The sequence below is a fragment of the Muscardinus avellanarius genome, assembly GCF_963383645.1.
Source record: "Muscardinus avellanarius genome assembly, chromosome: 1".
Lineage (NCBI taxonomy): Eukaryota > Metazoa > Chordata > Mammalia > Rodentia > Gliridae > Muscardinus > Muscardinus avellanarius.
In genome coordinates this window covers 79,615,194-79,642,312 of record NC_137786.1, presented here as the reverse complement: position 1 = coordinate 79,642,312, position 27,119 = coordinate 79,615,194, and the positions used below count along the sequence as shown (strand labels likewise).

Sequence of the window (27,119 nt, the reverse complement as noted above, 5' to 3'; positions counted from 1 at the left end):
TGTACTTTATTTGAAGCAGTGGAGAAGATGAAGTAGTAAGCGGGATGTTTATTTTAGAAAATAAAATGAATTTTATCTCATAACAAAACAAACCCAAAGTAGAAGGAAGAAGAGAAACAAAAAGCTCAAGCAACCTCTGGCTGTCATGTTCTAGAACTCTTTAAAATGTACCAGCTTTATGTGTGGATATGTGAGCCAAACATATAAACACCCACCTCCCTTCACGTCAACAAGGAGAAATGGCAAAATATTTGGGGGGGATTTTCTCTCTCTTTTAAGCTTGCAGTTTCAATACGCCTTTTACACTTTGAGAGAGAAAAGCAAAAAAAAAAAAAACTTCCTTCTTTAAGAGGGAAGTTTTTTAAAAGAAGAGTGAAAGATCAGACAAAATGCTGATAGGTCTTTTTAAAAAATAAACTGAATCTCCAACAATCACATGGAAGTTCAGGCTCCAGCTTCCACCGAGAAATCTTTTTCTCTTCCAGATCTGAAGACAAAAGGAGACGAGGCCTGGTGGTGAGCGGGATATCTCTGTTAGTTGTCAGCGCAGGTCCATGGGTTAGGAATGCTAATGAGCCTCTTGGCCAGCTGAAGACTTGGTTCTCTCTCGCACACGCAGACGCTCACACACTCCAGCTCCCGCAGGCCGACTGACAGGCACGCAGACGAGCCTAGTGCACGGCCCTGCCTCTCTCCCTTTTCCTCTGAGCCCAGAGATCGATCGCTGACCCCACCGTTGGGCCAACGCTTTATTTATCTGGCTGCGCAATGATATTATCAGCCTTAAACGTTATATACGGCAAATGTCTTCCTAAATCAACACAATAGGATAGCTTGCAGAGCCCAGCCAGGTCTTTCTTAAAGAAATCCCTTGCTCCATCTTTCCCTTTCTCCTTCTGTCCCCCAGACACCCCTTCTCCTTTCTTTCCTTACCACTGGGGGTATTTTATTCGCCAGGCTTGGGGATTTGATCCCTTGCTTTCAGCTTGGCTAGAGGAGGCCTTAGCAGTCCAGGAGATGGATAGACACCATTATCCACCTATCACTGAGATTCCCATCAGGGGTTCTCCTGTCAGCAAGATCCAACTGCCCGGACCCACTCTATTCACATGATCCGGATTCCTCAAAACTGGGGTAGAAGGGGAAGTAGGGGTGGGGAATCGAGTGTGCAACCTTGCACCGTGTTAATTGTTTTCTTTCCTCTCAATTACATTCATAAACCTATTTTCTGCATTGCATGTTATTTCTTTGTGCTTCAAAATTGAAACCACGTGCAGCGCCTTCTCCCCTCCGCACACACAATAAATGCACCGCCCCTCCCCCAATCCATCACGTAACTATTTACATCTTGGTTACTCACTCTGCGATCCGACCCTAGGAGAAGAAATTGGCCCCTCGGGACTAGGTGAGGCTTTGTGAAAGTATCTCTTAAATCCGAATCTCGGGCCCCCATCTCAAGGAAAGGCTCCTGGGCCCACCTCCCGGGCCTGCCCTACCCCCCCCACGACCCCCCATCCCACCCCACCCCCGCACAGGTGGTTGAACCTCACGCAGGGAGAGCTAGCAGGGAGGACATCCGTGAAGAAAGGGAGCTCTGCGGTGTCCCGCCAGGCCCACCCACCGCCCACCCCATGCCCCATCTCGCCCGCCATCCCGGCCCAGCTTTGCCGGCGGGCGCGCCTCTGTGGCTCCTAGATCTTGCGCCCTGGGCGCAGCAGCAGACCCCAAACGAGGAGCTGTTGCTCCCTGGGGAATATCCCATCCCCAAGTCTTCCCAGGCAAAGAAAGTCCCACCTTAAATAAATAAATAAATAAATAGATAATAGATAAATAAATAAATAAATAAACTTCGAAAGGGGGAGGGGGAGCTGGAAAATGGATTCGCTGACAAGGAGCGGTAATAAATGAGAGGCGCTTTCAGATAGATATCTCAGACGTGAAATTGCGCCCAGCTGGTTGTGTAAGCAAACAAATAGTTTCATGTTAGGAACTCTCGACTTGTGGCTTGATGAATAGAACACGACAGAGGTAAATGGGTCTTTAACTCATTTAGGAATACAACTCTTTGGCTTCCCAAGTAAAAGGCCCAGTGACGCCACAGATCCTGGGCAGGCCCTTTAACAAGAGTTTTATTAGTTCCCACTTGTGTCTCCCACCAACTCCCTCCCCATGCTCTTCATGGTCTCCTCTTCGCAGAGACATTCAGATGTTTTGTTCTGAGAAATATCGGAGCTCAAAGGAGGGGATTCGGCCCCTGGAGGCGATATAAAGAATACCTACGAATGGTGTAAGAGGAGAAAGCATATTCTTTAAAATAAACTTTCTTTTTTTTTTTGCACGCCTTAAGTGTGCAAAACTCCAATGGACTCGCTTCCTCGGGTTTCGGGATCCTCCAACACCCCTGAGCGCAGAGCTGAGAGGTGGGGCCTCGGTGCCCAGCGAGACCTTCTGTGGCTCCAGAGGCCAAGGGTGAGGAGCAGCCCCAGGGGCGGAGTTCCGGAAGTCCGACGTGGTCCTCTTAGAAGAGAGGTGCCCGCATCCCAAACTCTGGTCTTCCTTCCACCTCGCACCCCGTCTCAGGCTGGGGCGGAGATGGGAGTTGGGGCCTAGGGCGGCACTCCTCACGGGACCCGCAGAAAAGGTGCCGAAAAGGTGCCGTTTCCTTTCCCAGCGACTCCCAAGAGGAGAGCTCATACTGAGATGGCCTTTCTGATCTTTGCAGCAAAAGCTTGTGGCTATGGTCGTTTAAAGGGACTTCAAAGTTTCGAAAGTTCTCAGTTTTCCAGCAGTGTTTCGGTTAGAAAAAAGAATGTGAAACTTTCCTAGGTCACAGGCAATTCTGAGAGGGAAGTCATTTTATGCAGACTGCTCTTCAACTGTTAAGATATATCTCCTCTGGCCCCAGGAATCCTGTGGATCCTACGCCGCCTCTCAACTCTACAAGGCCACGACAGCCTCCGGCAGGCTGAGGCAGGGCCGCATGCCCCGGGCAACCTATTGGCCTAACATGCCTGCAGCTTTACACCCGAGTTCCGGGGCTCCCCCTGGTGCCTGGCACGGTAGACTCAGTGCTCAGGAGCCTCCTGGCGGCCAACCAGGCCCAGGAAGCTCCCCACCTGCTCCACCTTACCTCCTCTCCACGTTGGGCCCACCACGGCAACCAGAGCTTAAGAAAGCTAAGGAATCGGAGCCGCCGCTGCCGGCCGCCGCTATGGCGCCTGCCCCTCTGCACTGCAAGGAGACCTCGGACTGGTTGGCTCTCAGGCTCTGATACCACTGGTCAGCCAGCCGGGGAGGGAGGGTTTAGATTTCGAGCTGGGAGCAAAGAGGATGCTTCCCAGTTGCCACAGGAGGTTTAGATGCTGCCGCCTTAGTTCCTAAATTTTCCCTTAGCACGAGCAAATTTGGGAGTCGTCTCTGTGCTCTGAGAGTGGAAAGCTTTTGGGCTGGTGCAGCCTGTCCCACCCACAGGGATGCAGTGTGCCCAATGACCCCAGAGGCCCTGGGATCGTTCTCTCTCTGGATGAGACACAGGTATCTTCGATTTTGTAAAGATGTGTGTGTGTGTGTGTGTGTGTGTGTGTGTGTGTGTGTGTGTGTAGTGCACTTGGGGCCATCCTAGCCATCAGGAGCTAACAGGAGAAACCTACTATCTGGGTCTCCAAATAGGATGCCCAGGATGCGGGCAACCCTTGCTCCTTCTCCTCCTCCCAGCCCCAGGGCCTCAGGTCTCCTTTAGGAGTCCAAGCTGAGTCTACAAGGGCCAGAGAGTGCTTGTTCTTCTCTTGGAGTGGTGTGGTTGGCCCCAGGCTTGGCCCAGGCTTAGAAAGGTGGCCAGGATTCCCCAGGATCTGAGCAATGCTTTAGATCCAGTGAACAAGAGTCAAGTCACCACTGTTACCTCTGAACACCTGAGCAGGGCGGGATTCACCTTGAGCCTCTGCTCAGGGACCAGTCTCCACATTGGACAACTTGTGCTTGGGCCTCCATATTGAATTAATTGAAAAGTACGCTTCTGACCTGCAAAAATGTTTATCTGTTTTCATCAGAGGGATCACACTGTAATGAATATATTTACATCTCATTTCAAGAAAGGCTGGAAAGATCAGTGAGCTCTCCAAGGCCCCTGGCTCCCCTCCCCCTCAGCACTGAGCTGCAGGGGGGCAGCTATCCCACCCCACTCCAATCCCCACACTTTGCTGCTTCCTGAGAGGCAGCAGGGGTTATATATGAGCTCCCCCATCCCCTCTTGCTTTAGGAATCTAAACTGCAGAGATGTCAACTGGAGCTCAGAAGTGTTTCTGGCTGGTGCAGAAGAAGGCAGACAGGACTCAGCACCCTAGAAGCCTAGCCGCTCTACCCCAGGTGGTCCCCAGGGAGCCTGGCTTCCCATCATGGACCTGTGATAGCATCTCTACAGTGGGCTAGGTACTGCCCGTGCTGTGCTGCACCCAGAATATTAAAACCCTCAAGCAGGTTGAGTGTAGGAGCTTGTTAATGCATGGGGTAGGGGAGCACCTGGAGACTTCTAGACAGCAAATTGAAAGCAAAACATTGCCAGTGACTTCAGAAAGTAAAGCTCTTGCCTCATCCGGGCCTGTCTGGGCTGGGGGAGGGGGATGAGAGGTGTTATTTTTGAAGATCTGGCTTTATTAATACGTTAAGAAAGAGCTCCCTTGGCAGTATGTGTTCTCACAGCTCCGGCTCAGATCCTATAAAACATTCATGCTCCGAAAGCTGTTACAGAGAGCTGCCCCCCACGCACACCCAACTAGAGGCCTCCAGGGGAGGCTTCTGCCCTCAAAAAGCCACTAGGGCCCAAATGCTCCTTCTGGGAAGAACCCATTTCAGTTCTACTTTCGACATTCACTCCTAGGTTCTGAGGCCACCCTCTCCCCACTAAGTGGCTGGGGGTGGGGAGGAGGTCTTCCATCACCTAACCAGAGCTCCTGGACCCTCTTGGGAACCCCTGTGACAGGATCCAGAGGGAAAGGTAAACCACAGCTTGATCTTCATAAAGGAGAATAAAGTTGTAATTTGCAGCGCTAAGGTCCCAATCCTGCTTTCCAAAGCTGGGGAGTGGCAGAACCCTCCAGCCACTAGCTGGAATCCATCAGCCCAGGTCTCAGAGGCGCCAGAGCAGCCCCCTCCTTTCTACTCCCCCCTTGTCCTGCTCCGCACACTTTTCCAAAATATCTCCAGCTCAGCAAGTTCTCACCTGCAGTGAGGCCCCGGGTACTGCCCCTGGGGTCACTGAAACAGGCTGCGGAGCCTCCTGTGCTTAGTGCCTAGAGACTCAGTCCCCTTGCGACCCCACCTGAACCGGTCCCCCGCCCAGCGGCCCTCTGCCCACAAAGTCAGAATAGCTGCTGTCCCACACTGAGGTGCCCTGCCCTCCCTGCCGACCTCAGCCCTTGAATTTACAAAACCAAGGCAGCGGCTATTTTAGGAAATTATTGTAACCACTATTGGAACTTAAATTTTCCTTCTCCTTCCCCCCCAAAAAACTTGATTCTAGTAATAGTTGAGCTGGAAATGAACCAGGGGGTTCTCTTGCGCTGATGCATGGGTCAAGCAAGCAGACACATGGGTTTTGCTAAATTCTTTTATTTTTGTTTAAATTTTCACTTCAATTTTAATTCTTGAAGAACAGCCTCGACAACATATATCGCACTCATTATAAGAAGCAAAGGGTTATATCAAAAATTATTAGTATAGAATCACAGGAAATCTGGTTTAGAACCAGAAAAAAATACAAAACAGATATAGATACATAGACACAGGACAAATTTTTATAATTATTTGGAAAATGTTATTTTCCCCTAATTCTTGTTTCCTTTTTTCTTTATGCGCATACGATGTTTAAATTTTACAAAAAATGAAAATAAAGACTAGTATTTTACAAAATGAATAACAATGTTCAGGGTGTGTGTGTGTGTGTGTGTGTGTGTGTGTGTGTGCGCGTGTGTGTTTCTACATAGGATTCAGTCCACTTCCGCATGTGTTGTTTTCTGTACAGAATATATCCACATTCGTCCACAATAAATCCTGGAAGGTCCATTAGTCTCCTTCTGTTTTATTAAAATTCTCATGTCCTCTCTTCCAAAAAAATTTTTTTTCATTTTCTCACCAGACACAAGATTCTTTTTATTTCCTTTCCAACGTGCTCACAGATCTGATCCTCAGAGTCTCTTTTCTTCCTGGTTTTCAGCTCCAGTTGCATTTCTGCAGGGTGGGCTGCTCCTGTCCCCAGCCCTCCTCCCCCCCACCTGGCCTGCCTGGCCCTCCGCACCACACCAGGAGGCTGTGGAGTCCTTGGCCCGGGCGAGTCCTCTGAGTTTCTAAGGGGGCAGGGTCAGGCGGGAAGCACCCAAGGTCTAGGAGCACTGAATGGACATGTAAGGCCAGTTGAAGCTGCTCCCAGAAAGCAACATATCTCGGATGAGAGTTTCGATGGGGGTTTTACCTACCAAACGGACGAAGAAGAGCTGCTCGATGACGGAAGAGGACACTGTGCGCAGCGAGGGCAGTCGCAGCAGCAGTTTGCCGAAGCGGCTGGGCTGGTTGGGGTACTGGCTCCTCACATATTCCTCCAGTGCACACTGAGACTTCTCCTGCAGGCTTTCGATGTGGGCAGCATCCGACAGGCCACAGGCATCTGCCGAGAGCGGCCACAGGAGGGAGAGACAGGGGAAAGGGGCACAGGGTTAGGCTGGGGAGTAGCAAAGGCACGATCACGAAGTCACTTTTTTTTTTAAAGGAGAAAAGGAAAAAGAAGAAAGGGAAGAAAAAGGAAAAAAGAAATACTCCCTTTGCATCTCTCCTCCCTCCTTCTTCACTGCCCAGTCCCCATACAAATAAAAATAAATCAAACCCCTCCACCTAGCATAGGGGAGCTGGAGAGAGGCACACTCGTGTGGAGGCACCGACCTCTCTAGCCTCTTTGTTTACCCTGTTTCACCTTTGGATTAAATAATGTACGATGCTGGAGCCATGTTTTCTGTGTGTAGCAACCTGTCCTCGCCTGCAGGGGAGCATCTTTCTGGCTGTGTTCATTAAAGGGAGGACTTTTCCCCCCATTTGCCCCTGATTTTGGGGTGTTCAGGACCCCTGAAGGAATATGCAGCCTGGAGGTAGTTTTTAAAGGCTTCTTGGAGTGACCTCTCACACTCAAATGACCCCAATCAGAAGCTCAAGGAGAACCTAGATTATGTAGTGAACATACACGTGGGAGGGGGGAAAGAATCCTGGGATGGCAGGCCTAGCATCACATCAAGTCCAGGCTTTAGCAACACAGGGCTTGTGATCCGCTATCTGTGCAAGCAAAGACTACAGCGAATCCTCTGTGAGAGTGCACACTTCTATCTGTGCCTTAGATCAAGTAATTGAAAATTGGTCACATCTCTGGAAGCTGTATACTAATCAGGAGGAATATGGCTCAGTTACTCTAGGCTGCAGAAAGGAGACATCTTCAGGGAGCAGACACAAAGCTGGGCTAGAGGTAGCAGCAGCTGCTGCTATTGCTACTACTTCAGAACTGGGGAAGTGGGGAGTTAAGGGGAAACTTGGGGGAATAGGCGTCCTGTGGCAGAACCCAAGAACATAAAGGCACCTCTGCTTAACGATGCTGTCTCAAAATCAGGGTGTTTATTTCACACCAGCCCAAACCCTTCTTGGTCCTCTAAAACTACTTCAAGACAGCAGATTATATCAACTAACTAGAGGCAAGCAAAGGAGAGGTCAGGTAGAGTCAGAGGAATAGAATGAAGGCTTCCTTCCTAGTTCAAATACCCATGTTGTTTCTTATATTAATAATAAATATTTTAAAACAGGACAATCACAGAGGAGCCCTTAGCCAGTCAGGAGGCTGACTAGAGATCAAAGACATAGTTTGCTAATATATAAATCTGGTAAGAAACCCGTGCATATCAATGCCCCCGAAAGGACATTGTACAATTGTGAATGCGCAAGTGTGATCCTAAGAAGACACAACAAATGATTCAAAGCAAAAACCGGTGTCTGCTGAGTGACTAAGCTTTATGTCCTTATATTTCAAGAACTAAAATTTACAAAGCTATTCTAACACCTTCATCTACAAGGCGATGGCCTCAAGCAAAAATACAAATAAAACTAGCAATAATTCAAGAACTTCTGAGGCAAGTCCCCTTTGACCTCAGATCCAGATTGGGTTCCTTTCTGATGTCTAATTACTCTAACCAGCTTGGTTGGATCCATCCACACTGGCATGAATTGGGAGACCAGTGAGGTTTCATGGCCAGCAGGGCCAGGGCTCTTTTGGAGGGGATTCTGAGGTCTGCCCTTGGCTCTGCTTGCTAACCTGGTCCAGCCGAATAGCATCGTGCACACTCATATTTACATGTATCTTGCTTTACATGCATTATCTGTCCATGACACCAGGTATCACTTTCAGCCGAAGACCATGTAGTATGAAAAGGACCCACTGACACTCCAGCAGATTCTTTTTATAAAGATCCATATGGCGTCCTCTCAGGCCAGTAAAATATTTATCTGGTATTTACAATCAGGGTCCCTTGAGTGCAAGGTCACTTCTTTACTCCCAGTTAGGCCACTCCACGAGGGAGAAGCCCAGGAAAGTCACCTTTGGGCTCTGCGCTGGCTGCTTTCCTTTCTTCCCTCCTTTGGAGGTGGAGAGCCTGTAGCTGGGTCAGCTCGCCAGGTAGCAGTCGTCTAGCCCTGTAGCCTCCCTGGGGCATGAGCCCTAGATCTGGACTGGTTTCACACCCTGGGCATTTATTAACCTCCCTCCAACACGATTTTCCCAACTGTGGACAGTATGAACTCTCGTGTTAATTGAAGGGATCCTGGAGGGAAAGCGAGGTGAGCAGGGGGTGCGAGGCAGTACGTATATACACCCCCTGAGTTACACTTCAGAGAAGAAAAAGAGACTGCATGTGCACAATCCATGTCTCACTTTTTATATGGTAGTGTCAATGTGGGAACCCTCAATATTTCTTCTACAGTGTATGGAAAAGAAATTATGTAAATAAATAACCATTACTGCTCAGGCCCTCCCGGCTTAGCCTTTGTAGTGCAGAGAATGTATTTCATGTTGTGCATTCAGAAGAGTTTAGTGTTCAGGAAATATAGATGTAATCAGCTGCCATAACTAGAAATCAAAGTTATTATTGTGCTGAAAATGGATTTATTGTATTTATGTTAACTAGATGGCTCCTTTCAGAGACGGTCTCATTTATTTGAAGGAATATTTAGGTGTATGAATTAATGAATTTTTTTAAAAAGTAAGTTTAGGTCATGACCTAGTCCTTGGATGCTGTCCAGAATATTAAGGATTAAACATACCATCCGGAGGCCAAATGTGAAAACCACCACAGGGGACCCCCCTGTGCCAGCTTCAAATACTTAGCCAGAGCAAACCACGTTGGACAATATGTCTAAAACTGTCTTTTCCATCATTCAAAGTTTGCTTAAAAGTTGGATGACTTTGAGAAGGCTACCCATGAATTCCCTTCTGGCTAGCAATCAAAACAAGTTTAGTCAAAAGTGGAAATGTGTTGCATGGAGGAGAGGGGGGGTGAATTACTACTGACAGCTCTATTTCCATTTTCAGATATTCTTCTTGCAATTTTCCAACAAAATAATGTTATTTGTTCACTTCTAGGCACCCTTTGCACCTTGATGACTTGGTTCAAGAAACTTCTTTGGAAAACTTTTTTTTTTTAAGGAACACTTTTCACAGACATGTTTTAGGATAAAAAGTTAAAAGTAAACCATGAATAATTCCTCAGTGTTCCCCGCAGCCTGCACAGTCCTTGCCTCTCTCTGGGAAAGGGCATGAGAGCAGCAGAGTCAAGGGGATTCAAAGAACCTGAGGAGAAACGTAGAAAAGGGAGGGGAGACCTTTCTTGAGGAGACCTCTGTCCAGCTCCAAGTCACAATTCTGCTTCAAGACACCTCGCTGGATGAGATTTTAAAACCCCAGCTTCCCTGACACTGGCTTGCTTCCTGATGAATTTGGCTAAAGAGCCGGGTAGTAGAGAGCCAGCCAGGCCCCATGCCTGCCAGAGCTGAAGCAGCCTGGTCGCTGCTTCCCAGGCTCTTTGTCACTTTTGAAAAACACATTTCCATCAAGAAGACTTATTAAGATAAAATGCATTCAAACACCAAGGAGGCTATTCAATAAATCTTCCATTTGTTTTAAGGTTCCCACTTTATCCTCTTGCAAAGAATAACTCCCTCTCTCACTAGCGGACCTGCATATGCACTGAAAGCAAAAGGGGGGCAGTCCAAGTCCATGGCTCTGGCCACCCTGCATACAAATGAGATGCTCTTGTCTAAATAAATTATCTGCTGTTCAGATCGATATTAATACTACATTTGCTACATTACAATATTGTGCAAATTTAAGAGTCATTTTAATACAATGTAAATACGATTCTTCACGCATGAAAGCCAAGAAATATTGATAGATTATACCACTGCTTACTGTTCAACAAGGCCTTGGGAAAGAGGGTCTGCCATCTCTGCTCAAGAACGGTTTTAATTTGGCCTTTGGAGGGCTTGGCTCTAGGATAGATTTATTAGAATGGTTTATTTGTTCTCCGAGTGGAGGAATTAAAAACAATAGTGCCAATAATGGTGGTAAAACTGAAGCTGCCCATACTCACAGCGAGCAGGGCCCAAGCCTCAGTCTAAGTAGCAGGGTTCCTCACCAGAGTCCTTTCTGGCTTTGTTTATATTTCCCCCCCATTACCTGCTGTCCCGGGTGTTTATATGTTTCCCTCTTGCAGGTTACAATAATAAAAGGCGGGCAGTGTTCTCAGAGGCTCAGACCAGAGCCCTTCAAAGGCAACGTTAATGCACTTTCCTGGAAGTTAATTTGAACCATCTATCATAAGAGAAATTGTTAACATGCATGTTACCACCGTCTACACTTAATTTGATATTTTAAGGCACTCTTTTAAATTTCCAGTGTTCGTGTGCTTTGCATAGCTATGAAATTTATCTCCGGGCCGGGAATCTCCTCATACTTGCCGGCTCTACAGTACTGCTTTTGTTTTTTATCTTTCTTGTTTAGATCGAATCCGTTTTTTACGACCCTCAATAACCTCAGCAACTGCAAACATGAATGGTTTCCGATAAGGGAAAATCAGGCAGCAATAAAGCGGGATTATTTATGATTTATTTGTGCGTATTCTTCTCTTTCCACCTCTCCCTGTGTCTCTTTCTGCCGGGAAACTCATCCAGGGACCAGGCCTCCCTGGGTAGAAAGCCACATTCCCACGTTCCCTTCCGTCCCTCTCCTCCCCCAGAAACGCTGAGCTCTGGCTCACACATGCACACACACGCGCGCGCACACACACACACACACACACCACACCGTACACACGAGCAGCCAGACGGATGCACAGCACCGCCTCCACCCCTCCGCAGCCGCCGCGCACCCGCGCGCGGGCCCAGGCCAGCAGGCCCGGCTCCGGCCCTCCGCACCGCGCCGCCTCGGCTCCCGCACCGCGGCGCTGGCAAGATGGCAGCGGGCGGCCGGCAGGCAGAGCTCCCGCGCAGCCCCGCAGAGCCGGCCAGGCCCGAGGTGGGCCAGGGCCCCGGGCTCGGCCTGCCCTCCCCGCCGCCGAGCGCAGCCTCACCTGACGTGAAGAGCACGATGGCTTTGAGGCAGCTGTACTCGGCCGAGTCGACGTGCAGCGCCTTGAGCTTTTCCACCTGCTCCTGAAAGATGCGGATGTGGTCCATGAAGGCCACCACGCGGTCGGCGGACATGGGCGAGGCGTGCAGGCCGGCGGCGGCCAGCAGCGGCGCCACGTGCAGCGGCATGGAGCACTGGGCCGCGTTGAGCACGAATAGCTCGCTCCAGGTGAGGCGCAGCAGGGACACCTGGTCGGTGATCTGCAGATCCGGGAAGAAGGGGATGTTGCGGGCCCACTCGACGGCGCTGAAGAGCAGGCGCGCGGCCAGCTCGCAGATGTTCTCGATGCCCATGATGTTGTTGGGCTGCATGCACTGGCTGCCATAGCGCGACGTGGGGTAGGGCTCGGCGCGCAGCAGCAGCGAGATGTAGCCGGACAGGTAGCAGTGGCCATTGAGGGGGTCCCCGTTGGTGAGTGCGTACTGGCCTGGATTGGGCTGGGTTGGAGGCATTCTTCCTCGCTGAACCGCTGACAAAAAGAAAGAGAGGAAAGAGGCAATGTGCATCCAGGGGGCTTGCGAACCTCGCCGCGCCGCAGCGCACGCGACACAAAGCAGCTTCCCCCCGCAGCCACGCGAGCCCGGCAGCATCTTAACCCGCTGGCTTTCGCTCACAACCCACACCCCAAGGCGCTCTGGGCTGAGCCCCTCCAGCTCGGCAACTCCAGGTGCCCGGCCACAGCCTGTGTCTAAGGCCATCTCAGCCCCGGCGGTGGAACTAGGCCTGACTTCAGGGCCCCCAGCTCGGCATGGCCAAGAAAGTGCCATCCAACCCAGCCCTTGGCTACCAAGGAGAAACACACAGATAAACGAAACCCCCCTCACCCCTCCAGGATGAAACAAACCCGTGTTTACATTAAAAAAAAAAAAAGCAAAAGAAAAAGGCAAAACCTGAGAGAGGTTGTGGCTGGAGGCAAATGCCTAGCGGCCTCTTCATTTGCAAACATGCAGCGTTTTGCTCATAAAATGTTTCCATGTTCTCTAAAAATGCTATAGAATTATCCTTAAAATAGACACACGTTACATATCCTACTAACCACTTACAACTTTTGAGTAGAGAACAAGTATCCTGCACCCCTCCCTTCTTCCCTCCTCCCCACCGCCCCAAACGAAGTTCTCACTAATAAAAGAAATAGAAAATTGAAAAATTTCAAGAAAAAAGTTGAACTTACAGTAGCCAAACATTATTGAAAAAAGTGGGAAATATAATTAATGTCTGTCCTGCGCGGTGCCACTGCAACCTGCAGCCAGCGTTTGCCCAGTGAATGCACGAGCTTGCAACTGCAAAAACACTGGATTCATTAACCATCTGAATGCAAAACGTAAGCATGCTTTGAGTTCTTAAAGCTGACCAAAGTTTTTTTTTCTTAAAAAAATGTGTATGTTTTACTTCAACAGTGCCAACGTTTTAAATTGCCACGTAAACAAAGACAACTTTAGGAAAAGTTAGGGCTACTGAACTCTCCCCCCCCAACAAATTAATATAGATATGTCCATGTACACATAGCTGTCTTATATCAGGTTGTGCACTATTTTCTTAAGTTTGCTTTGATTCTAATTTCCATGCAAGTTCCAGTGCAATTTAAGCTCTTGAAACATAATGGCTAGAATACTTTTTTTTCTAATTATAGTTTTGAACTTGGCAGTTATTTTTCAATTAAATGAGAGCACAATTCAAAGTTTTTTTTTTTTTCAGATGCCTACAAAATCTCCCTGGAGCTAGAAATGAAGTCGTCATATTTGCCTGCTCCTTGAAATCTGAAGGAATTCAATTTCTTTTCTTGTGGCGTATAAAATATAATTTTAAAGTCAATTACAAGAAGGAGTAATCTGCATTCTGCAAAATTGACTGGTTTGCTAATTTGACTATAAGACATCTTTAATGATTGTCAGGAGATAAACTTTAACTATAAATGGCTAAATATATTTATAAGAAAAGTGCTGCCTCTCCTGCCACATGAACATGAAGCATATCCAAATACAACATCAAAAGTTGTGTTTAAAAAAAAAAAACAAACCCATACAACACAGGGATTAAATGATGTGGAAGCTCATGCCAGCTGCAGTCTATGCATTATGGCCAAATCAGAAGGATCGGTAAATGCCGTTGTAAATTGTAATTTGTATGCAGTATTTAAGCAGAGGGTGGAGTTTGATGAAGAAATAAAATGAGTATCATGCTTTAAAAAAAATGACACTACTATGAAAGCACGCAGTCACAAACTTTCCTTTCAAAGTACAGGGGTGAAAACAAGGCCACAGCCCTGGAGGAGGCGGCCCCAGCTCCGTGAAGAGGAGAGGGAACCAGTGAGCAGGCCAGAAAGCCCCCCTTCCCCCCTAATTAGACCTACAAGTGCAATAAATCTCACTCCTCTTTTTCCAAGCTAAGCTCCAAAGGATGATGGCAGCAATGAATCCACGGTTCAGGGTCCTCCGGCCCCCTCCCCACCCCCAGCCCTCAGCCCCTCTCCCATTTTAAATAAAGGCTATGAAGAGATGGAGGAGAAAGTGGAAATGAAAAGACACAGAAACAGTTTTCTGGGGGGGGGGAAATAAGCACCCCCTGCCCAAGTTCATGCCAGCACAGCCACGAGCATCCTCACGCACACGCGGGAGAGAGGGACACACACGCCGAGCACATCCAACAGAGGAAGGGAGGGGATTTTAAGCCACAGCTCACGGTCCCAGGGACACAATCCCGAGCAGGCAGCGGGCGGGGTGGGGGAGCCGGGGAGAGGAGCGCAGGCTGGGAGGGGGAGGCAGCGGCAGCGAGCTGGGCGGCGGGGGGGGGGGGCACGCTGGGGGAGGAAGGCGGCGGGGACCGGGAAGGCTGGGACGGGCCGGGACCGCGGGAGCCCCAGCCCCGCGCAGCAGCAGCAGCAGCAGCAACAGCAGCAGCAGCCGCCGCAGCCCGGGCGAGGGAGAAAGAAAGGGAGCCGGGGAGGCGGGCGAAGCGCGGGGAGAGAAGCAGAGAAGAAATATTCACCTTCCCGCCTCATGCCCACTTTGAGGCACTTCTTGAGGCGGCAGTATTGGCACTGGTTGCGGTGGTGCTGGTCGATGGGACAGTTCCTGTTGGCGCGGCATGTGTAAGTTAAGTTCCTGCGGACGCTCCTCTTGAAGAAACTTTTGCAGCCCTCGCAGGTGAACTGGCCGTAGTGCTTGCCGCTCGACTTGTCCCCGCACACCACGCACTCGATGTGCTGCTGGCTCTGGCCCGAGCCGGGCGGGCCCTGGCCCTTGTCCCCGGCCGTGCCGGGGGTGGCGGGCGCGCCGGGCTGGCCCGGGGTCTGCGGCGTGTGCGGGGCGCCCGAGCCCGCCTGCTGCTGCTGCTGCGGCTCGCCCGCGCCGCCGCCGCCGCCGCGGGCCGCCTGCGCTGCGGGGTTGGGGCCGCCGGGGTTGCCCCCGGCCACGTCGTCCTGCGGATCTCGCCAGCTGCTAACTACCATTGCCATATCTTTGGGCCCTGGGAGCGCCGGGGGGAGCCGAGCTGCTCGCCGAGGGCCGCGGGGCGCGCGGGCGCGCGGGGAGGCGCCGGCGCCGGGGCAGGGGGGCGGGGGCGCGGGCGGGGGGCCCGCCGGGCGCCCCGGGGTCGCGGGAGCCGAGCCCGAGCCGGGCGCCGGCCGCTGCCTGCGCCGCCGCCGCCGCCGCCGTTCCTGCCTCGGCCGCCCCGCCGCCGCCGCCGCCGCCGCCGCCGCCGCTGCGCCCGCGCCCGCCCTGCCGGCGTTTTGTTGTGGTTCCTGCTGTTTTCTTTCTCTCTTTTTGCAGCCCCCCCAGGCTCTCAGGCTCCCCCCCGCACCCCGGCTCCCCTCGCCCGCTCCCCCCGCGCTCCGATCCTGGGGGGGCCGCGCTCTCCGCCCCCCTCCCGCCCCCCGGCGAGCGAGCGAGCTCCGGGCGCAGGCTTTTTTCTTCTTCCCCAAGTTGCAAAATCAGAAATGGCACAGGCGGCGGCCGGGAGCGGCGCGGGGCGCAGCGCCGGGGGCGGCGGGCATGGGCCACGGCGCGCGCACACTCGCCCTCCGCCTCGCCCGCACCCCCGCGCACTCACACTCGCGCGCACACACGCTCACACCCGCGCACACCGCTCACCGCGCCCGGCGCCCGCCGTCCGCTCGGGCTACGCGCTGCGCGCGGGCTGCGCCGACATGGAGCGGCGAGCGCGGCGAGGCGGAGGCGGAGGCGGCGGAGGAGCCGGGCCGGGCCGGGCGAGCCGAGGCCGCGCCGCCCTGTCCCGCCGGCCGCCGAGCCGAGCCGGGCCGGGCCGGGCCGAGCCGGGCCGGGCGCTCAGGGCGCGCGGGCGTCGGGGGGCCGGGTCCGGGGCCGGGCGCAGCCAGCCATTCAGGAGGGCCGCCCGGGAGCGGGGGGCGGCCGGCGCGGACGATCACACACTTTGCCCTTTTTGTTGAGCCGCTGGCGCCGGGCTCTCGCTGCCTTCTTCTTTCGGGAGGTGACGGCAGGGGGAGAGAAATGCGGGATAATTCACGCCGGCGACGAATTCACAGCGAAATAGGAGAGGAGAAAAAAAAAAAAGGCAACAACAACGACAACAAAAATCAAAAATCAGAAGAAAATAATTGCAAAAAAAGGAAAAAGAAAAAGCGCGAGAGACATCCAAAGTAGGTCGAATAAATAATCTTCTTTTCCTCTTTCTTGCTCCTTCTTCTGCTTCTTCTGCTATAACACACAGAGCTAGTTAAAAAAACCCTGGAGATCGCCCAAAAATGTTCTTTTTTTAGTATTTTAAATAAGTGCTCTTCAGCCGGGAACCAACACCCTCCCTCCAAAAAAAAATCATATATGTATAAAATAAAGATAAGAAGAATACGAAGGGGGTGCCTCCTCCCTCTTTTTTAAGTTTAGCCTTCTCTCTCCTGCAGGAATGAAGTAAAAGAGACGAGAAGGGAGAGAAAGGAGAGAAAGAAGGAAGAAGCAACTAATAGAATATGTAAGAAAAGAGAAAGGAGAGGAGAGAGGGAGAGAGAAGAGAGGGCGATAGGAGAGAGAAAGACAGAAGAGAGGAGGGAGAGGGGGGTGAGAGAGAGGAGAGGAGAGGAGAGGAAGAGAGAGAGAGAGAGAGAGAGAGAAGAGAGAGAGACCCAAAAATTGAATGCGTTTAAACGGGAGGACTCGCAGAGCAATGTTTCCGAAAGGGGGATCTGCGCGAATGTCTGTATATAGTGAACTTTGACACTACTATTGAAACTGACACGTTTCTATGGAGATCGCTGCCTTATATGGAGCTCGTGTCAAGGAGCCAAGAGAAGGGCTGCTGGCAACTGATAATCAAAGGCGACTGACTGGTCAGAGCCCTGAATCGGGGGGGAGAGAAAATGGGAGGCTAAGGTTAGCCAAGCCTCCTGCACGCCATTGGTTGGAAAGCCCCTCCCCCCTCCTCTTTTTTCTTTCTTTCTTTTTTTTTCTTTCCCCTTTCCCCTCCCTCCTAGCTACCTACGGTCTGGGATGGCGAGGGGAGGGGGAGAGAAAGTGAAGGAGGGGGTGTGCTTCTGACAAGCGCAATTTACATTGAGATCGCCCTGCGCTGCTATTTACTCTGAGACCTGATTAGTATGGGTCCTCTATGGTCACACACACACACACACACACACACACCGAAGGGGGAGGGGATGGTGAGGGGGAGAATGCCTTACTATGGGAAAAAAAAAACGAGAATGAGAGGGAAATGATTATTTCTTCTGAAAAGTTTTAAAAATCAGTGTAAGAGCGTGAAGAGAGTAATCATTGAAAATGTTAGGAAAAAATAGCGAGATTAAAAACCCCACCATTTTAATGATTTCTGAAATCTATTGGGCTGAGGTGGTCTTTTTTTTTCACAGATTAGCATAATCCTAGTCTGCATCTTGGTTTAGAAAAAACACGTAGTGTCTCCCTATTTTTTGATCCAAGGCATCTCTTAGTTTTCAAGGTTTAATTATGACAAAGCACACTGGTGAAATTTGCTATTGCCATCCGTTCGATCCAATCAACGGTTCCTTCCTATTCATCCCGAAGATGATTTAAAAATAAACTTTCCAATCAATCGGCTTTTCCCCTTCTTCATCATTTTTTTTTTATCCCCAGGCTGTTCCAAACTCCAAACAATGCTTCAATAATTATTAATAAAACAGTAGTGAGTCCTCGTATGGGGGGGGGCGGTTAGAGGGGCCAAGTCAGAGTCCCAGGAAAGAGCAGGCGAACGAGGATGGGGGGAGGAGAAGCTGGGGAGCCGGGGAGAGGGAGAGGGGGGCGGGGACCGGGGTGTAGAGACCGAGACCCCGATTCCCGAAGGTGATTGGTCGCGGGAGGAGGGGCCGCGGGAGGAGCGGGTCCCGCCGCGGGGCCTGCAGGAATCGCTGGCTCCGGCTGCCACCTAGCGGACGGGAGCCGCTCCCGGGCGCCGCTCCGCCGAGTCCCTCCTCCCCTCCCGCAGGCAGCCGGTGCCTTTTCTCCAAAACGAAGACAGCACTTTGAAAATTCTTTCAATGGATTTTTTTTTTCCTTGAAAGATCGTACTGGGGGAAAATGATACTTCTATTAGTTACATATTCTCCAATCCCACACTCGCACCCCCCCCTCGTTTTGAGATCGCTCCCCTAGGCAGGCTCAGGCGGGCGCGGAGTGACAAAGCCGCCGCCGCCAGGGGTGGGAGCCGCGCTTTCCCGCCCACCCCTCGACTCGGGAGAGCGTAAAAGTTTGTCTCAGCTGGAGCGTTCCGAGCTCCCAGGTAGAGGTGGGAGTCAATGGCCACGCTGTGTTGACAGAGGTAGGGATTGCTTTTTGATACTTATTCTCACTTTAAATCTCACCAGGGAGGGGTTTGGGGAGCGCAGCGCGTTCCGGGTGCGTTTTGCGCCTCTCGGTCTCTCTCCAGTCTCCAAATCCGGAGCCCGCGACCGCCCGGTGACGAGCGATGATTTTAAAGAGCAGAATAAAGGCTTCTCCGCGTCGGCCCCACAGCCCCTCCAGCTCCAATAATGGAGAGACTGTCAGTGCGCCCCGCGTGCGGCGGCCCATTGTACGCGGCTGATGGAGAGGCGGCGGCCGCGGGCGGCGAGGGCTCCGGCCCCGGCCCTCGGCCCACACCAACGAGCTCACGTCTCCCGGCCAGTTAAAAGGTGACACATGGTGAAAACTGACCGAGAGAGGGGAAGGGAGGAGGAAGGAAAGACAGGGCGAGAACGAACGGAGGAGAAAATCCGTATACAAATTCGAAATTTCACTCCCCATACAGTCAGAGGCAGGGAGTGCAGAGCGGAGGACGCAGGCACAGAGAGGGGGCCGGGGAAGGAGCGAGGGCGCGGAGGCGCAGAGGGAGGCGGAGGCGGCCAGCGGAGGCCTGCTGGGCGCAGGGTCCGCGGGCCCAGCTGCCCTCGGACCCGGGACCGTGCGTCGTGGGCACCGGCAGCGAGACTCGGCCACGTCCTGCCCCGCCAGGCAAGTACCGCGGCGATCGTTTCTTTTGGACTTGGGGCTGGGGCCGCGCTCGGGCCGGGGGCGGCCTCCGCAGGCGGGGGCTGGAGTCCATCCACCTGGCAGGACCGAGAGAACTTTGCGCGGGGCCTGGCTCCGGGCTGCCGGCCTCCGGCCTCTCTCCGGAGAGGTGAGGACGCAGCCAGCCCAGCATCAGTCCAAATTCACAGCAGGCGTCTCCCGCCCGCCCCCTCCGCTCTGCCCGCCCCCTCCCGCCGCGGCGGCCCGGGGCTGCGGGCGCGGGGGGCGCGGGGGGCACGGGACCCCGGCCCCGCAGGTCGAGCCTCGGAGTGGCCGCCGAGCTGCGAGTCCTGCCCGGCCGCGGCGGGGACCTGCGAGCGCGGCTCAGCCGCCCACCTGCGGGCGCCGTTTGTAACGCGATCCCCTAATGTAACGCAATCGATGGCGGCCTGTTTGATGTGGGCGATAGTGTCAGCGGATTAAAAGGGACCTCAAGCCGTTCTCCCCAGCGGAGAACCCGCGGAGGCGGCGGGGGAGCCCCGGGAACTGCAGCCCGGCAGCCGAGCCAGACACCTCGCGCGGCAGCCGGAGGGCTGGGGGCGGGGAGGGGTCGCCTCCCAGGGGTGGGGACCCAGGGTGTGTGTGTGAAAGGCAGAGCCTCAATTAAAACCAACAAGAGCGCTTTTCTCCGCGCCGGCCAGGGGCGCGCGTTGCGTCAGAGGGCGTGCGGGCCGGGCGGGGGTGGGGGGCGGGCGCCCGGGCCCCGGCTGGGGGCTGGGTGGGCGGCGGGATGGGGCAGCCTGGCGGGGCAGGGTTGCTCGCGGGTCAGGGCCTTCAGCTCCGGGGCCAGACGAGGCGGCGGGAGGACGAGCTGAGCCCCTGGGGGCGCATTGGCCCCCACCCAACCTCTCCGCGGACTCTTCCCGCTCCCACCGAGCTCAGCTCCCAGACTTGCAAAGGCCCCTGGGACCCGGAGTGACCCTGGGGGCGGGGGAAGTTGGGTTGTGGAGGTCTAGGGCGAAGCGGTCGGCTTCTCTGGAAAGAAGGGGAAGGGGAGGAGTACAGTTCCCAGCCTTCGTCCAAGGAGTGGGGGTGGGGGCGGGAACCGCCGAAGCCCTAGGCTTTTCTGAGGAGAGGAGCCGCTGGCGAGGTCCCTCGGGGCAAAAGTGCCCACTATCTTTCTTAAGAGGGGCCAGTGAGCCACCCATGCTTTTGCAGGAAGGCGCTGCTTTCCTCTAGGGCTCGGTCGGCTTGAGCGGCACTGAGGGCTGGATTTCTCTACTACACCCGGGAGCTCCCCCAAGAGCAATCGCACACCCACAGAGCGCCCCGCTGTGCTCACAGCCTCGACTTCAGCAAAATGGCTCCGATTGAAGGATTGAGGGGTTAGCCCAGGTCCTGGGGGGCCCTGGCTTTCTCCTGTGGTTTGAGACTGATCCAACTTGGCACACTCTTCCTGGGCCTAAAGCGCCCCTAACCCAATCAGGAGATAATGCTTTATCTTGTGGGGTGGGACATTTAGTAGAAAGATAATCATATTTTTGTGTGGAGGGGTACTCGGGTCCCCAAATTGTGAAATTCCACCCAAGCGTGCCCAGCACTAGGAGCAAAAAAAGCAGTTGCAGTTTCCACCCTTCTTTCTCTTATCTTCTCCAGATCTCATCTCTTTTCTCTTTCTCTTCTCTCTCTCTCTCTCTCTCTCTCTCTCTCTCTCTCTCTCTCTCTCTCTCCTCCTCCTCCTCCTCCTCCTCCTCCTCCTCCTCCTCCTCCTCCTCCTCCTCTTCTCACTCAGGCTCCTTGTCCTTTAGAAACTTAAATTGAATCTGATGTGGTTCTTAGACTCAGACCTTCTGTGGCTTCTACCTCAGCCCTCTACCCTAGGTAGCCAGCAGGCCTGCTAAGGGCTCACTGGGGCCCAGCCCTCTCTAAGGTCTGTCTCCCGGTTAGGCCAATCCCTAGATCAGAAAGGCCTATGGAGGCTTGGGCTTTCCGTGGCCTCTTTTCTCCCAGTCTTTCTCTGCTTTCTAGGCCCTCATAAACCTGTGCGGGGCACATGAGGTCTCCAGTGTGGTTTCCCCAAAAGTTGATGAGAAAGTACCCTCCATTTGGGGAGAGGAATTAGGATCTAAGCTTACAATACCTCTTTGGGCTGCTAGCATCTTGGCTGGACATTAATCACTTTTTAAAAGACCTGCCACACAACACTTGATCTCTCCCAGCCAGACAGGCAGTAAATGATGGAGATCTGGTGGGAAGAGGAGAGCAGCAGAGATCTATGGCTGCCCTGTGCAACTGCACAGCATGGACTTGAGTCCCAGGCCCAGAGTCCAGATCTAAGTGGCCTGTGGAACCCAGTATCATATCCCCCCATATCTTTCTTAGTGAAGGCTGAACCATTCTTCACTAATCCTATGGCCTCTTTGATATTGGTATTTTGTTCTCCCAAAAGCCAGTGGATCATTCATTTTGGCTTTTTTTTTTTTTTTTTTTTTTTGGTAAATCACACTGAACAAAGGTGGCTTTGTAAAAACATTTTCTAAATCTAGTGCAAGAGTCCTGGGATCCTACAAATGACCAAATATGTATAGAAAATTCTCTTGCATACCTCCTCCTTACCCCATAGTCCTTATAAAATAGTATTATTCTGTTTAAAGAGATCATAGAACAGAAAAAAAAACCAACCCTGTTTTATCAAGCTCATCTGGAGGGAAGAACCTGCCTACAGTCGTTGGGAGAAAGATCAGTTTCTATGATCTTGATGTAGATCTTTCCCAAAGAGCTTATTTTAAAGGTACTGAATCAATTAGTCCCCCTTGGCATGAGATTAAGGCTAGGAAGAATACAGTTGAAGAAGATGTATTACAAATGGTCTTGCACAGCTCTTTGGAAGGAAAGGCTAGAGAGAGGCACAGGAATATTCACCTGGTGTTTTATTATTAGTAAAACAACAACAATATCAATAACAACAACATAACCCCCCAACAAACAAGGAGCCCCAGCCTAGCTCAGAAATCTCTTCCCACTTCCAAGACTGTAATCAGTCTGTATTGTAGCTGCCCAGCTATAAAAAGTTCTGGCTTTGTCAACTTGAAAACTGGGGTGGAAGGCGAGGTTAGAAATTGGGCTTCTGGGGACTGCACACTCTCAGCCTCCCTTGCAGTTGAATGAACCGGGAACTCAGCTGACTTGAGTGCTCACTATCAACCTGGTAGGCCAGGCATTTCTTCTTTGTCACCTTTGGGTCGAAAAGCTCAGAGATAAGTGCTTTACCTTAGTAAGCGGTTTAGTTTTCTATCTCAAACCGGCCACTTAAAGCACATGTTTTGGAAAAGAGAGATAAGGGAAAACTCCCCCTTTATGCCTGGACTCACAGTCCGAGAGTGGAGAGCAAGGGCTGACCTTTGGATGCAAATCAAGCCTTTTTAAAGGAGGAAAAGTGACAATCATTTCTGGCACATCAGTGAACCTAGAGCTTAATATTTACTTTTTGTAAAAAAGTAAAATGGAGAAACCAAACAAACAAAAAACAAGTCTTAGTTATTTATCTAAATGCATTTATGTAAAGATAAAGAAAAAAAAAAAACCCTGAAGACTATATTGTTACAAAACAACCCTTTATTTTAAATGCCCAGTTTCAGTGAAGAATAACTGCATGGCTATTCTTCTTAGGGAAAATGGGTTGGGTTTGCATGAAAAGTTGAAGTTTTGAAATGAGTTTGAAGGTTGCTAGAGTACCCTGACAATACAATCAACTGCACTATATAATCATTTCCCTTAATAGTTACCTGTCAGAGCACCTATTTCTTTGATTCCAGGATTAGCCCATCAGCAGTAGATCTGAGTTGGACATCTCACTGACTAAAGACTGCTTGCATTTGTTTAAGGCTTTAATGTCACTTTCCCACTGCCTATGACATAAACTAGGGAAAGGTATTGGCTGGAAAAGCCAGCAGATACACTGGTTACTATGGTCATACTAACAATCGTGTTTGCCTATCAGAAGGTTGATCTAAATAGTAAGCCTAACGTTTCCTTCTAAACTGTCAGTGGAAAGATATGTTTATTACAGTGTCCTCAATCACTGGGGGGGGGACGACAGAGACAGAGACAGAGAGACAGAGGAGGTTTACGTGAAGTTTAAATAAAAAGAATGAGTCTAGTACACTACTGATACAAATCACATGTAGCAGTAAATAATTATGACCTGTGCTGTGCAATGTATATTTCATTTGCCTATGTCAGAGGTGAAAAATAAATGCAGCTCATCTATGGGAGGAGTTAATAAAGTATTCCAAATGCATGATCTAACAAAACTCAGGGATAGTTCTACGTTTTATTGTTAACCCCTTGCATGAAATCTTCTGAAGCTGAAAAGAGAAAGGAAAGGGCTTTTGTGTTAGTTGATCCTTGGCTATTCTAGGGCTCAGGTTGGTGTGAAAGGGATGAGGAGGTCACTTGAAATCTCCTTTTATCTACTCTTTATTTTCTCTCTGGATCAGCAACTTTGAATAGACATCATCTAATCGCTCTTAATGGAAAGAAACTATGGGAGCAACAAAAATGCCTTTACTCCAGAATTGAATACGGAGAGCATGCGGACAGCCAGCCGAGCTTGCATAGAATTGCCTGTCTGCACACATGTGCTTAGAGATTGTGGGGGGGGGATAAAATATTTCTCATACATTCTGGGGGTGAGTAGATTATTTTGCCCTTTCTGCATGAGCAATGCATATGCATTTACATTTAGATTCTCTAACAAGTTCAGGTTATACTTTGAGCTGGTTCTTTCTTTAGATTTTACTTGTCCTGGCTTTCTGGTCATATTTAAGCTTTGAAAAGAGCAAATAATTGAGAACACAAATAGACAAGCCTTTTAGAGAAATTGTCTTATTTCCTTTTCATTTCCAATGGGAAGTCACACTGACAGGCGGATTTCTCTTTAGAGGGTGAAGATAATGTGACTGATAGGTGGGAGGGAATGGGGCAAGGCAAGACCTTTACTTTCAATTTCTCCCCAAGATTTTTTTTTTCTTTTTGGTCTTGCTTGGAGTAAAAATTGATTAGAACCTGACATTCAGCTTAAGTTTTTCTTGCACAGATATAGATTTTCAAATCTTTGAAGCTGAGCAATTAATTACAATTTTAAACTTAGAATTATTTTATTAAGTCTCACACTGATTAAAAATCATTCATATTCTCTTCCTTAGATGTTGTTTGTTGTATTTATTTTAAAAAAAAGATATGGAACTTAAATACAAATGATTACCTAGAAAAGGAATTTGGTTTCTGGCATGAAAGTGCTGGGCTTTACCTCCTAAGAAATGGACCCCCCACCCCCATACACACCATGGACTTCTAAGTAAAATTCACATTGCTCCCAAAGCCCAGGACACTGCTGTAAATTCCTTTAAGGGAATACTTGGTTACCAGGGCTACAAGTTCTCATCTCAACCTGCCACTCTCTTGTCCCTGTATCCCTATCCCAGAGATCCTTGGTTGTCAGGTCGGGGACCTTGAGTCTCCCTTCTCCTCCTGCCACCAGCCAGCTGGATATTGTAGTTCCAGAGTTCGAGGTTGGGTGGGAAAGGATTAACCCCCCTTTAACTCCTTTCCTTTCTGCCCTCAATTCTGAACCCCAACTGATATTTTCCCTCAGGTTTCCTGGTGAATAGGAGCATAGAAGCCTCCCTGTCCAATAAAGATTAAATTAAGTAGAAGAATCCCAGCCGCTGGATATTGGGAAGCTCCGGTGGGGCGTCAAACTGACGTTTAACACAGTTTTCCCACTCATTGTGCACAAATCCTGGACCTGTTGGGCTTAACTTTAGGAAGAAAGGAAGAAAAAGATAAGGAAATGAAAGGAAAATAAGGGGGAGGGGGAAAGTCATGAAGAGACCCCAGTTTCAAGGGGGAAGTGGATTTATGCTCAGAACAGATGAAGGCAGAAGCCGTGCTTCCTGATCTTTTCCATCTTTTCTTTCTTCTGAACTACTCCAAGAATTGGAGGCTCTCTCTTCCTGCCCAAGGCTCAGAGCTTCTGCTTTGACGGGTCTGATTTACACTAATCCCTTAGGAACGATGGGGTAGCTGAGGTCATGACTGCTTGGGCAGGAGAGAGGCATGTTCAGAACTCAGTTTCTTTCTTTCTTTCTTTCTTTCTCTCTTTCTCTCTTTCTTTCTTTCTTGAATTTTGGTAGCACAATCGCAGCAATTTTCTCTGGTTATGCTGTAGCAGGAGGAACAATGGTTTTTTCTGTTGGTGTCCAGCACACTGGACACTGACCTTGAAGCTGAGGCTGGGGAGCTATCCCGGTCCCCAAATATCAGCTGCTCACTCCCAACTGCTCCTCTGGTCCCAGGGTGCAGTCTGAAGGCAAAAGGCAAGTCTCTTCATGACCAAGGCTTGTCCATGCAAATGCAACACTGAATAAATTAACCTCAAACCAGCTAGTTGGGGTGTAGTAGTTTAGCAGGACTAATTGCAGACAATGTAGCTGAAATGACTTTTCCAATTAGCTGCTGGTTGGAGTTTAGTTGGAGGAACTGTCAGCTCCAACGATGGGTAATTGCTTTATTGCTCACAAAACTATCATCTATTTAGAACATATGTGCTAATTACTCTGGATGGGCGTTGAAAAAGAGACCATAAATCTAATAGCATTTAAAAAAAGTCTATGGTGCTTGTAAGCAACCCCATCCCCATCCACATTCTCTCCTGCCCAGGTTGGCGTGATAGATGGCTGTCTTTCAGGAAGGCGAAGGTTTGGACTGGAGGTGCAGACCGGATGCTCTGGTCAATCGCGTGCTGGAAAACAAGGGTCCGGTGCGAGCAGGGCTGAGGCGATACATCACTGTCATCAAAACCAGCCCTCTCTTTGGCCCCGCACTTTTTTCCCCCATTTTCGCAAAAGATTACTTTAGAAATCTTTTAATTGGATTATGCGGGGAAATTAATCTCTTTTAGCCTTGGCTAAATTTATTGTGGCCACTGTCGGGAGGAAAGCACTGTAACTGCAGTGAGGGCTGTGTCCCCTTCTCCCTTCCCTTTCTCAGAGCTCCAGGGCCTCCCAACTGCATGCGACAGAGACTGGAGTGAAGACGGAAGGAAAAGCATATCTGGCCGGAAGGGCGCTGAGGTCCCAAGTGAACCTTCTTTGTCATAAATACCACGTTTCTGTCCTGGATTCTTTAGATCCCCAATGAGCATCCCCAGAGCACCGCGCCTTTATCGACAAGAAGTTCGGGGGGAGGGGGTCCTCTACCCGGGAAGAAGGATGGAATGGCAGGAAAAGGATGTGGGGGTGTGTTGGAGAAGGGTTGCCAGCCAAACTAGTTTGCCCTCTCCTGAAATCCCCTCCTTCTGGGTCTCCAGCGGGGAGCGGGGCCCCATGGACACTCTCCACTTCTCTGCGCAAAAACGCACGGCTCGCTCTTGGCGGTTTCCCTGGCATAGCTCCGGAAGCACTTTCCACTGATGTGCACCGCGCTTGAGGTCGGGGGTCCTGGGCCCTTTCCACTCCTTTCTGCTCCAGCGCCAGCTCACTGTCTGGAGGCGACCTCCTTTCCAAGCCTCGCTGCCCCGCGCGGTGAGGCTGGTCCAGCGCGGCTCCAGTTGGGGAAAGCTGAAGGTCGAGCCCCGCCGGCCGCGCCTCTCAGCAGGAGATAACAACATCTGCCTGAAACGGGATACCTACTTTTGCAGCTCAATTTAGCTCTTAATAGCAATCCTCTGAGGTGTGGTTAATTGATGGGGATAAAGGCGTAATGACTTGACGGGGCGACGCCAATGATCCTTTAATATACTTTTAAAAGAACAACCACCCCAAACACCAGCGAGTCGGCGCTCGGTGGTGGGGGCTGGGAGTGGGGTGGAGGAGACCAGGATTTGAGGCTGGAAAGCGGCGCTGGTGCTCTTTGTACGTGGAAGTGCCCGTGGGTGGCTAGCCCTGGCTCCCAGGGCCTGAGCACCTGGGAATCTGGCAATCACC

At 51.0% G+C, this 27,119-nt stretch overlaps 1 protein-coding gene across 1 annotated transcript; it reads right to left on the bottom strand.

The window, feature by feature from the left end:
- Positions 1–6,377: 6,377 nt before the first annotated feature.
- NR2F1 (nuclear receptor subfamily 2 group F member 1) lies at positions 6,378–15,158 on the bottom strand (the record flags this gene model as incomplete). The annotated part of the gene is made up of 3 exons (XM_080712127.1): positions 6,378–6,658; positions 11,646–12,173; positions 14,690–15,158. The coding sequence occupies 3 exons, from the start codon at positions 15,156–15,158 to the stop codon at positions 6,378–6,380; spliced, it is 1,278 nt and encodes a 425-aa protein (XP_080568253.1).
- Positions 15,159–27,119: the final 11,961 nt, after the last annotated feature.